Source organism: Nicotiana attenuata, chromosome 6 (assembly GCF_001879085.1).
Source record: "Nicotiana attenuata strain UT chromosome 6, NIATTr2, whole genome shotgun sequence".
NCBI lineage: Eukaryota > Viridiplantae > Streptophyta > Magnoliopsida > Solanales > Solanaceae > Nicotiana > Nicotiana attenuata.
Window position 1 is genome coordinate 61,590,892 of NC_031994.1, and position 8,862 is coordinate 61,599,753.

General features: G+C 42.0%; 1 protein-coding gene across 1 annotated transcript; it reads left to right on the top strand.

Annotated features, from left to right (window-relative positions):
- LOC109227885 lies at positions 4,999-8,314 on the top strand. Its single transcript, XM_019393078.1, has 3 exons — positions 4,999-5,119; positions 6,126-7,684; positions 8,123-8,314. The coding sequence occupies exons 1-3, from the start codon at positions 4,999-5,001 to the stop codon at positions 8,312-8,314; spliced, it is 1,872 nt and encodes a 623-aa protein (XP_019248623.1).

Below are 8,862 nucleotides of genomic sequence, written 5' to 3' on the forward strand. Positions count from 1 at the left end.
TAGCAGTCTCGGAGATAGCGGTAAGTGGGATCTTGGTTCGAGAAGAGCAAGGTACGCAGTTCCCTATTTATTATGTTAGTCAAACTCTAGGAGAGGCCGAAACTCGATACCCACATTTAGAAAAATTAGCGCTCGCAAGCGCCTATAGGAAATTAAAACCGTACTTTCAATGTTACCCAATTTGTGTTGTAATCACCTATCCCCTTCACAACATTTTGCACAAACCCGAACTCTCGGGTCGATTGGCCAAATGGGCAGTCGAGATCAGCGGGTATGATATCGAGTATCAACCCCGAACAGCGACCAAGTCTCAAATCTTGGCAGACTTCGTGGCCGACTTCATGCCAACCCTCGTACCCGAGGTCGAAAAGGAACTATTAAATATCGGGTACATCATCGGGGGTGTGGACCCTCTTCACAGACGACGCTTCGAACGTGAAGGGGTCCGGGCTAGGCATCATTTTGAAGCCACCCACAGGTAATACAATTAGATATTCTATCAAAACTTCAAAATTAACTAACAATGAGGCCGAGTATGAGGCCATGATTACAGGTCCTGATCTTGCTAAGAGCTTGGGAGCGGAGGCCATCGAGGCCAAGTGTGACTCCCAACTTGTGGTAAATCAAGTCAACAGAACCTTCGAGGTTCGAGAAGATCGAATACAGAGGTACTTGGACAAATTACAAGTGTCTATACATTGATTTAAAGAATGGAGCCTACAACACGTACCTCGAGAACAAAATAGCGAGGCTGATGCCCTTGCAAATTGGGGTCATCGATCGAAGACGACGAACTTAGCTCGGGGACTATCGTACAACTTTGGAGGTCAGTAATCGAAGAAGGACATGCCGAAATAAACTCCACAAGTCTAACCCGGGATTGGAGGAATAAGTACATCGAATACCTAAAGAACGAGAAGCTTCCATCGGATCCTAAGGAATCAAGGACTCCACGCATAAAGGCCGCACAGTTCACATTGCCGAAGATGGAACACTGTATAGGAGAATGTTCTATGGACCGTTGGCGAAATGTTTGGGACCAGGAGACACCTACTATGTTCTATGGGAAATTCACGAGGGCACTTGCGGAAATCATTCCGGTGCCGAGTCATTGGTTCACAGAGTCATCAGAGCAGGATACTATTGGACCGATATGGAAAAAGATACAAAAGTGTTTGTTCGAAAGTCCGAGAAATGCCAAAGGTATGCGCCGATGATTCACCACCTGGAGAGCAACTCCACTCAGTCCTATCACCATGGCCGTTCATAAAATGGGGAATGGATATCGTCGGCCCCCTACCATCGGCCCTAGGTAAAGCTAAATTCATTTTATTTATGACTGACTATTTCTCTTAGTGGGTTGAAGCACAGGCCTTCGAGAAAGTCAGAGAAAAAGAAGTTATAGACTTCATCTGGGGCCACATTAATAGGATGCCTGCCGAGATCGTATGCGACAGTGGAAAGCAATTCGTCGGCAACAAGTGACAATGTTTCTCGAAGACCATAAAATTAAAAGGATCCTTTCAACGCCGTATCATCCTAGGGGGAACAGACAGGTCGAATCGACAAACAAGACCATCATACAAAATCTAAAGAAAAGATTGAATGAAGCTAAAGGAAAATGGAGAGAAATATTTCCCGAGGTCCTTTGGGCGTATCGAACAACGTTGAAATCCAGTACGGGGGCAACACCATTCTCTTTAGTCTATGGTGCCGAAGCTCTGATCCCGGTCGAAGTCGGGGAACCTAGCTTCAGGGTTCGGTATGCAACAGAATAGTCAAATCACGAGGCTATGAATACGAGCCTCGAATTGCTAGATGAAAGATGGGAAGCCGCCCTCGTTCGAATAGCCGCACATAAACAGCGGATCAAAAGGTATTACAACCGAAGAGCCAATCTTCGACACTTTAAAATAGGGGACTTAGTTCTGAGAAAGGTCACCCTTAATACTCAAGACCCAAACGAAGGAAAACTTGGCCCGAACTGGGAGGGACCGTATCAGGTCCTCTATATCGTCGGAAAAGGATCCTACAAACTTGGCATGATGTACGGTGAACAATTACCAAACAATTGGAACGTACACTCCTCAAACGATATTACTGGTAAGGTACGACCTTCTCCATTTTCATTTATATTTTATACTAACTAATTGCAGGTGTTCAATCGAAGAGATCGAAGGATTCTTCATCACAAAGTCCTTAGGTCTGAAAGCACGCGTTGCACACTTTTTCCCTTAGACCGGTTTTTATCCCAAATGGGTTTTTCTGTTGAGGTTTTTAATGAGATAACCATTGTTCGTGCTAACTTAAAGCAATTCAACAGTATCCGAGGCTTCTTTACAATCAAACTCGAATACAGGGAGGGGGGCCATCACCCTCTGATGTCGAATTTGTTATGAGGAAGATACTTTGTGTCAACTAGGTCTCGATAGGCTAAATTTTGTATGGGCCAAAATGAACCGTGCCCGTGTAGATTACTCGAGCTCTAAAGGCAAACATGTACGCATGTATAATTATTTTTCCTTGCCAAATATTTCATGCCTTAGAGAAATTTTTACTTTAATATTTTCATACTTTTGATCTATTGTGGAAACAGGCTTAAGGGCTGATCACAACTGAAGTTCAAACAACTTACCCTATACTCGAGGACTGCCGTCCGAAAAATCGACGTAATTGAATTATTAAAGTCTCAAGATCATAAGACCTTAAAAAGGCAACCCTCATTTTTATAGGCCACCCCACTCGGTGACTGACACTTCGAACAAGTTCAGAGTGTAACAGGGAAACGAGCCCAAGATGCAAATCCTAAGCTAAAGGCTATGACCAAACTGATACGGTTTGGAGACGTCCGAATTCCATAATAAAATAGGTCTTCAAATATTTTCGTAAAACCGGTTCAAAAAAGGCTACCCTCGACAAAATTACAAAGGGTTTCGATCACATCAACCCTCGAAAACCCTAAGGGGTACCGAATTGTTCGAACTCTCGAACCATTTTCTCTGTTTCATACTAAGGCATTACGAAACGAAGGGTTTCAATATCATCAGCCCTTAAAAACAATGAAATATGAGTACAGATTTATCTCATGCTAAGGCATAACAAATTTTTATGTGATTAACTTTTTAAGCCAAAAGGGGTGGAAAGCCTTATGTATATTAAAACGATCGTTCCACAAAGGCCACATCGGCCTAATACAAAAAAGCCTAAGGGCCACTTTCACTTCAAGTTCGAGGGATCATCCTCACTCAATAAAAACCTAAGGGTTACCTTACTTCGAGTTCGAGCAAATACTCACTCGACACTAGTTCAGTTTCAGTATAAAATTGTCTAGACCTCGAACCTATGAATAACAATTTCACAAGGCATAAATGAAGCTGAAATTTCATGAGAGAAGTGAAATGAAAATTCACAAAAGACAGAAAGAGATCTTTATATATGTTAAAAACTATTTACATGGGCAACATGGCCCGATCGGAACTCTATGCAAGAAATCAAGAAAATATCCTAAGTACTTAATCTTCTCTAGGAGAAACATCTTCACCCTCGGGGTCTTCTCCGATCTCGGATCCACTCATGCTCCCGGAATCATCATCATCAGAAGAGACCAATGCTTTGGCTTCAGCTTCAAGCTCTTTCGCATCTTTGATCTCGGTAGCGAGATCGAAGCCACGAGCATGGATCTCCTCGATAGTTTCCCTTCGAGACTCGCACTTGGCAAGCTTGGTAACCCAGTATGCTCGAGTCTGAGCAGTATCAGCAACCTCCTTTGCTCGAGCTTGAGCGGCTTCGGCATCGGATCGATAGACGACCACGATTGCCTCAGCATCGGCCTTAGCCGTTTCAGCCTTGGATTTCACCACCGCAAGTTCCATGACCTACCGAGCCTGGAGCTCCTCGATTTTCTAGGCTTGTCCCAAGTTCTTCTCTTTCATCACTTGGAGTTGGTTTTCAGCCGAGGATAACTGAGCTCGAGCAGCCTCTTTCTCTAAGGCAAGGCGGTCCATATTTTGCTTCCCCGCTATGGTTTCCGCCTTTACGGTATATACCTCTCCACGGAGTTGCCCGATCATCTCGTGCAGTTGCAGGACCTGTGACATAGAATTGTTAGCCACCCCTCCGAACTGAGGCCATGAGCTTCTAAGACTTTATTTGCCTGCTCGGTCAGTTCGCTTTGTTCTTTCTGAGCCATGGCCAGTTCAGCTCGGAGGCCCTTGATTTCTTCTACTTTTCGCCCACTCAAAACTTTAAGGGCCTTATTCTCATCGGTGAGCCCCTGGATATCAGCCTCGTAACGGCTCAGTTACCCTTGTAATCGGAGGAAAGCCTCATGATGAAGCACCGAAGCCTGTAACCATAAAAGGGAAAAAATTACACTAAGGGAGAAAAACCAAGTGCAAAAATGGATAGAAGAATCAGAGATTACCCGTCTTAAAGCTTGTTGGGCTTCGTAGAAAAGACAAGGCGCTTCCACCACGTCCATCTGGGCTCGATGCTCCTCTGTGACCAAACCCCAAAGATAGTTGGTCACCTGATAAGTTACAAGTACTTTGGGCATAAGTACTTTTCTTTATGTTTTGATGATCTAACAAACTTACCATCCAGAACCAGATAAGAAACCTGTTATACATTTACAAGACCTTAAAATCACAAGTTCCAGGTTGGGATCCAGCATGGGATATAACTCAACTCTTCAGAGCGGAAGGAACAACTGAAGGAATAGGTCTCTACTAGTTCCCGAGGAGACTGTATGAAGTCAACTCTCCAGCTAGAAAGTTGCTGCCTGCACACGCTACTGTACAGGAACAGTGCAGCAGTCAACTTTCTGTGGAAGGCTTTTTACCTATCTTGCTTACATCATTGTAAGTGATGTCACACATGTATGAATACAATCAAGGAAGGTAAAACAACTTACTTCATGGGAGAACAAGATAAGGAATCTTATTCAATTAAGTTCCATTGCATTCAGAATAACTAGTCAGATGTCTGGTTCAATTCTCAATGAAATCAGATAAGGAAACAGTAGAGGAACCAGATGGGGATCGGTTTCCCTCGTCGTTGTACAGTCAACTCTACAGCTGTAAAAACTACTGCACTGTACCGTCTGACAGGCTACTGCATTGTACTGTCTGGCAGCAGTACAGCAGCACAGTTGTAGCTTGCTAAGGCTAAACTAAAGGGCACTTTATTACATCATCCTTGATGACATCATACACATATATTATCAACATGAGGCAAAGGATTTGATCACTCCAACACTTGCAAAATCAAAAGAAAATATTTTCTCAAGTGCTAGACAGAACCTCTCTCAAGAACAAAGCTTGCTGCAACCTCAAGGACCAGATCCAAAGATTGAAGATATCTTAAATCCTTAGGTTTGTTGAGTCTTTGTTATTTGTTCTTCATTTGTAACTCCTACTTAGCTAAATTAGAAGCATTGTGTAGGAAACCCTTTGTAAATCATAAACCCTTGTGTTTGTGTCTTGTCTAGAGTTAGTCGAGTTGTGAAGTCTTTGTAATAGAGTTATTACAAAGTGGCTTGTAATAGTGTTGTTACAAGTTAGTGAGTGATTAAGTCTTTGTTAGAGAGTTATTACAAAGTGGCTTGTAATAGTGTAGCTACAAGTTAGTGAGGGATTAAGAGATTAATCCCTAGGTTACAATAGGTTGTAATCTAAAAATTGCTCAAGTAGTGAAGTTGAAATCCTACCAGGGTAGGTCGTGGTTTTTAATCCCGTAGAGCTGGGAGTTTTCCACGTAAAATTCCTCTGTGCTCTTTATTTACTGTCGATTTACTGTGGGAATAAATAGAGAACCGGATTCCCTATACTTTACAGTCTGTTGCTTACAGTAGGAACTGATAGAGAACCTGGTTCTCTATACAGTTTGGTGGACTCATATATTCAATCAATTGGTATCAGAATAGGTTCTTTCTAAAAGGTTAACATCTAGAAAGGATCTACATGGCTGCTCCACCAAACTTCGAGGAAGGACAATCAACGTACAGACCACCAAGATTCAATGTTCAATACTATGGTTAGTGGAAAACAAGGATGCATGGCTTCATAATGGCTTAGGACTCCGAGCTTTGAGATGTGATTTGTTATGTTCCCTTTATCCCAATGAAGGTTGTTGGAGAGGGAACAAGGACTGTTCCAAAACAAGAAAAGAATACAATGGTGCTGACCGAAAAGCTATTGAGAAGAACTTCAAAGCAAAGAAGATTCTTGTGTGTAGTATTGGACCAGACGAGTATAATCATATCTCAGCATGTGAATCTGCCAAGGAAATCTGGGAAGCTCTTCAAACGGCTCACGAGGGAACTACTCAGGTAAAGCAGTCCAAAATAAATATGCTTACAACTGAGTATGAACTCTTTAAAATGGAAGAGCATGAGTTCATTCAAGAGATGCATACCCGTTTCACCTCCATAATCAATGAGCTTCATTCACTTGGTGAAATCATTCCAACCAACAAGCTGGTCCGGAAGATACTCAGTGTTCTACCAGGTTCCTGGGAGAGCAAGGTTAATGCTATCACTGAAGCCAAAGACCTGCAGAAGCTGATTATTGACGAGCTTATTGGAAATCTCAAAACATATGAGATGAAGAGAAAGAAGGATCTTGAAAGAAGAGAGACCAATGAGGAGAGGAACCTGGTTCTCAAAGCTGCCCTCACTGACTCAAGTAGTGATGAATCTGAAATGACGTATCTCACTCGAAGATTTCAAAAGATGGTTCGTAAAAATGGTGGGATCCCAAAGAAAGGATGTTCCAGCAAGAATTTCAATGGAAATGATTGCTATCATAAGTGTAGAAAGCCTGGACACTTTATTAAAGACCACCCTCTTCAAAAGCAGGATCATTACAAAACTAACACTGATAAGGCAGCTACGAGGAACCCGGTCCCTGACAAGAAATTCAAAAGAAGAGATGCTGCTGACAACATGGTGAAGCAAGCTTTGGATGACTGGGGAGATTCCTCCAGTGAATCTGAAGGTGAGGATGACCAAGGAGATGCATCTATGATGGTTGTTGACAATGAATATGAGTCAATCTTTGCACTCATGGCTCAATCTGATAATGACGAGGACACGGAGGAAGATGAGGTATGTTTTCTTGATGTTCAAAGAAATTTAAAAACTTACTCTAAGAAAAAATTGATGTCCTTAGCAAATGTGTTGATTGATGCCTACCATAGCCTCATTAATGAGAAAAATGCTTTAATAGAAGAAATTGACGACATAGAACAAGAAAGGGATAATATGGTAGTTTCTATTTTAGATTTGAAGGAACAAGTGAAAGAAGTAACTAGAGAAAATAACTTGTTGAAAAGCCAAACGCAAAAATGGATGGACAACACTAAGGGTAAAGAAGTGGCTGGTAAGGCTCGACTTGAGCTTGAGAGTGAGCTTAAGAAAGTTAAAACAAGTCTTGTTGTTGAGCTTGAAAAGAATAGACAACTTCAGGAGGATTTGAAAAGGGTTAAAAATGATCTTGATAATTCACTTAATTGTACCTGGTCCTCTGATGCTATCACTGCTATGTACACCAACAATGGGGGAAACATGCAGGGAATCGAATTCCAAAGGGAAAAATCTCCCTACAACCCTCATAGCAAGTACATACGGTACCTGACAACTGGCTTTGCACTCACTGTGGCAATACTGGGCACTTTAAGGAAACCTGTAAGGCCAGATTCCAATCTCAACAGAAAAACAAAGTCTTTGCTGAAAAAGTAACTATTGCTAGGGAACCTGGTCCTTCACATAAAAAAACGTATAATGCCTACTTGGACCAAAAGAGCCCTAATTCACCCCTTTCCTCATTACAAGGCACCCAAACTCGTTTGGGTTCCTACGTCTAACTCCTGATTTTCTTGTGCTGGGAACAGTGAAAGGGAGTAGCCTACAATGGTACATGGATAGCGACTGCTCAAAGCATATGACTGGAAGTACAAACGATTTCCTTTCACTTAAGGCCATGCGAGGAGAGAGTGTACCCTTGGTAATAGCTAAAAAGGGTACACTCTAGGAGTTGGAAGGATTGGGAAGTCACTCACTCACTCAATTGAAAACGTGTACTATGTCAATGGCCTGAAGTACAATCTCTTGAGTGTTTCTCAGATATGTGACAAGGGAAATAAAGTGGAATTCTTGTCCAAGATATGCACAGTCACAAAACTTGTGACTGGTGAGGTGGTGCTTGTGGCCAAAAGATACAAAAATGTTTACGTTGCTGATTTTAAGTCTTTGCATGGTGGTGATCTAATATGCCTAAGTGTCATTGATGATGATGCTGAGTTATTGAGAAGATGACTGGGGCATGTGAGTTTTTATTTGTTGAACAAGTTGGTTATGGAGGACCGGGTTCTTGGGCTGAAGCAGTCAACACTTCCTGCTACTTGATTAACAAGTGCATGATCAGGTCCCTTCTCGAGAAGTCTAGCTATGAACTGCTCAATGGGAGAAAACTCAAGCCGACTTACCCGAGAGCCTTTTGATGCAAAATGTTTTGTTCTCAACAATAGTGGCAAAGGGTCACATAACAAACAAGATGAAGATGGAGAATTCACAAATGCTCCTGGTGAAGCTATAAATATTGCAAATGGAAAGACTAATTTGATGTGTCAAGTCAAGTAGAGCAATGTAGAAGATACAGCAAAATCTCTAAAAGGCACAGAGGGACCTGGTGCCTCGATGATTAGCTATGTTAAGAAGGAAAGGTACAATGCTAAAATGTGTTTTTCGGCGACATCTAACTCAAATCTATACTGTTACAGGTATACATATATGGCAGTTTCAGGACAAAAACAAGTAAGAGTGACATTGCACTTCTAGAAGTCTTTGCTCAGATTTTTAAAAAC